The sequence below is a fragment of the Gossypium arboreum genome, chromosome 6, assembly GCF_025698485.1.
Source record: "Gossypium arboreum isolate Shixiya-1 chromosome 6, ASM2569848v2, whole genome shotgun sequence".
NCBI classification, from domain to species: domain Eukaryota; kingdom Viridiplantae; phylum Streptophyta; class Magnoliopsida; order Malvales; family Malvaceae; genus Gossypium; species Gossypium arboreum.
Genome location: NC_069075.1, coordinates 76,437,575 through 76,441,473, shown reverse-complemented (window position 1 = coordinate 76,441,473; position 3,899 = coordinate 76,437,575). Strand labels below are relative to the sequence as shown.

At 33.9% G+C, this 3,899-nt stretch overlaps 1 protein-coding gene across 2 annotated transcripts; it reads left to right on the top strand.

Moving 5' to 3' along the window:
• The first annotated feature begins 416 nt into the window (after positions 1-416).
• LOC108484191 (phosphatidyl-N-methylethanolamine N-methyltransferase) lies at positions 417-3,294 on the top strand. Of its 2 annotated transcripts, none has more exons than XM_017787892.2 (3): positions 417-800; positions 2,114-2,772; positions 2,914-3,294. In XM_017787892.2, the coding sequence occupies exons 1-2, from the start codon at positions 556-558 to the stop codon at positions 2,361-2,363; spliced, it is 495 nt and encodes a 164-aa protein (XP_017643381.1). In that variant the 5' UTR covers positions 417-555; the 3' UTR covers positions 2,364-2,772; positions 2,914-3,294. The 2 variants fall into 2 exon arrangements, with proteins under 2 accessions (XP_017643381.1, XP_052885178.1); XM_053029218.1 differs by having other exon boundaries at positions 438-800; positions 2,114-2,497.
• The last annotated feature ends 605 nt before the right edge of the window (positions 3,295-3,899 follow it).

The window sequence follows — 3,899 nt, the reverse complement described above, 5'->3', positions numbered from 1 at the left end:
AAATTTATTAGACTAAAATTCAATATAACACTATCATAAACTCGTAAATATTAATAAATAATATTTATTGACTCGATCATCCAAAAATAGGGTTTCAAATCATTATTTCGGTACCACCGAAAGCAATTTGGTACATTATTTCGTCAACTCCACTAGCTTTTAACTATAAAAATATATGAAAATTTTAACATAAAAGATTAATTTGCTCTTTGATCTAATATATATGAGCTAATTAATCTATTTTTAAGTAAAAAGATAAAATATAATCTAACTATTAATACAGGGATCTCCATAAGACTTTGACCGATAATTATCGAGTTATTATTTATTGGGGAGGTTACAAGGAAGTTGAAAGGCTTAGCCGACAAAGCATTAGTAGAACTTGTAACATTCCAAGAAGGCCCAAATCTTTATCCGACCAGAAAACCCTTAAAAACACAATAAACAAACAAAAAAATACCCAACAAGATAGCAAAAATCAGATTGCTAACATTTCGTTGGGTATGGTTTGGCATGTCAACTAAGTAGAAGAAAACAGCAGAAAGAATAAAAAAAATGGGAATTGTGGCAGGCATAGGGGTTTTGTTGCCATTCCCATTTTACTACTTGTTATGGACATATCCACAGTCATGGGTGAACCTTTGTGGGAAAGGAAGGGACCCATCAAAGGTGATGGCCCTTGTCTCCCATTTCATCAAGCTAATTCAGTTCGTTTCTCTCTTTTCCGGTTCTTCCTTCTCTTGGCCTCCCCCTCTTTACTTTTGGCCCCTCTTTGCCTTCGGTCAGTTCCTCAACTTCAGGTCAGTTCCTTTCTATTTTTGTTATTATTGGTTTTGAAATAAGCATTTCTAGGCGGATTTGAGGAGCCTATTTTTCATTTCTATCCAAATATTGATGGAACAGAGTTTCATTTTTTATGATACTTGGGGGGTTCATCCCTGAGCCAGTTTTTGGATCAGAAAATATAATTTTTTTGCCTGGATATCAGTGTATGAGCTATCCTATCCGGTTGGCTTTATTGGAAAAGCTTTCTAGGTATGCCGTTTAGAAGATGTGGATAAGCAGGCCTTGAACAGTTCTTTTGGGGGAATTCTGTGTCTGAGATCTTTAGATTGAAATACCAAATATTCCAATTTGAAGGAGCAAACAAAATATTAAAAAATATAGGTAGCTGAAGAACCTTAAGGTTAGGGCACTTAAAGAAGGTAGATAAAGTGTCAATGGTCCGAAAGTTTTCTCATTATAGTGATATGAGTGAAGGTTTCCCTAGGCGGAAAGTCCCGAGTTCTTACATGTTTTGGGATACGATGGGGGCTTCAAACCCCCTTTAGTGTCAACTTTTACTTTTCTCATTTTCCTACGGGGTTAAGATTTTGCTTTCCTCTGTACTGGCAAACGATTAGGTGTACGGATAATATGCTTTGATTTGACTATTTGATCACCTGGTATTCTATCGTGAAACTGGGGAGAGAGAGTTTATTGATTATCACGGCAAATGCGGAGGCATTGCTCTAAGACTGGTTTGCTTCCCATGATAATATCTTAGACATGAGGATTAAGATGCAGTGACAGATAGATGACTCTGGGGGTACATAGAGCACTCGTTATTTGATGTTGAAAGCCTCCAAAAAGTAAAACTGGTTCACATTGTTCATCACCAAAGTTTTCTTCCATATCTTTTTCCACATGATTGTCGGATTTTAGCTTCTAATTACACATTGTTAATTGTGATACCATATTGTTACAGTGGTTATCAATTTACCGAATATATATTAAGTGTCCAAAGAATCTGATGGCCTCATTCTAAGAAATGAATTCCATGGCAATTCTAGGCAGTTCTTTAGGAATTTACTACTTGATTGCTCTTCATATAACGAATTATTTTTATCTTCCATTTAGTCAGTTTCCTTGTGGATTTTGCTTGATGGGTTTAGTGAATCGATATGGTGCTATTCTGCTATTACTTTATATTTCTCTGTATGTTGTGTTGTTCTGGAATGTCATTTATGAGGGTATGTTAGCATCTTTAGGTTGTTGGATTGAATTAATTTGGTGCAATGTTGCTTGGAGCCTAGATCTTACCTGCAGAAGTTAACTGAATTCAGTTTTATAGGGTGTATCAATTGCTTGGTGAATCTGGCACTTATTACGGTGTACGCTTTGGAAAGAATATTCCATGGGTAAGGGAATTCCCTTTTGGGTTCATTAAAGATCCACAGTATGTTGGGAGCATCATGAGTCTTGTAGCTTGTCTATCTTGGGTACCGTTTCAATATATTCTCCTTTGGTCGTTGGGCTATCTATTTATGATCCACATCGAATCAGCTGAGGATGTGACAACACGTGCAAAGCCTTTATCCTAATAGTTGGAGGTTGCAGTCGGCTCTTTACTTATTTCTGAAAAACGTTTCTATGGTGACAATTGGGCTCCTTTGTTGTTGTGAATTTGGAAATAAATCTATGTTTATCAGGATACAACTGAAAGCTAAAAATGAGGGTGAGCTTCTTTGACTGAATTGTTTTGGATAACTTTATTTGTAACACTCCATAACTGCTCCTGAATTTGGTTTTCTGGTCAATAGCTAGAGAACATGAACTGGACAATAGTTTGATCTTGAATTTACTTGAATAGGTCCAATAAATTTTGTATGTTGTATTTCATGTGTTCTTTTAGTATTAAGATTTAAGGCTTAGTTGAAAAATGCTTGTGATATCAGTATCTGGTTTTTCACACGGTGATGGTGCAGAGAATTCTAAGGTGCAAGGTAGAAGGTGAGAAGTGAGTTGGGTAGTAACAATATGTTCCGCACATGTCCCTTGCATGAAGTCTTCAAATTCTTTTATGTACAAAGTTCTTTTAAGTGTCTTTTAGACAACGGACTTAAATGATCATGGAGAGTCTTGACTTTGTAGGTCGGTTCAAGTAAAATTTGATGGGAGCATGCGAAGTCCTTGGTGACGCTGATTATGTAAGGCAGAGTATGGTCCTCTAATGAGACGTCTTCAGATGAGATTAACTCGGCGAGATATATATCGAGGTTAACCTAAGAGGATATACTTTATGAGGTATAATAATTGTTGTTTAGTCGAAAGTGATCATCTTTAAGACAAGAAGCATAAGGTATACCAAGTATTCAGATCACATGTGTGAGTAATATGTTAGACAATTGTGGAGTTAACAGAAGCGTGTTTTGGTGGAACACCTTACGCTAGCTACATTTTGTTTCTATAACGGACATTCAGGCATCAAATGTAACATCGACAATGTGTGGGTAATGAGTGTTACAACAAAAATGTCTACAAAATAGCAAGAGACAAAACAACACTAAACACTAAAATAGCTCTTCGAACTTCGAATTTTGCCTTAAAACAATGCAAAATTGAAGGTAAAGGACTTTAACAACATTTAAGCACAATTATTCACTTATCAAAACCCCTTTTCGCTTGAGACAAAAAATCACTTTACCTCTTATGATTTGAAAAATATCCACTAACCTATTTAAGGCTTTTTTGTTAAATGATTTTTACATAAAATGAAAACTTTGCCTTCTATTAATTAATTATTATTCTATTTTTTATCTTCAATATCTATATTCAATTAAAAATAATAAAAATCTAATTAGAATTAAAATATTTAATTATTATTAATTATTATATTATTAAATTAAACTATATATTATATTATATTATACCGTATCATATCATGTTACAATCACATCCTAAACGTAATATAATGTATTTTCAATTAACATATGTAAGTTCTTTTTGAAAGTTTCACATGCAGTATTTTATTCTAATATAAGCATATGTTAAACATAATATATTTTTCAAATAATATATGTAATCTTTTGGAAGTTACACATACATCATAATTGCAATTACGAAGAATGAATTTAAAT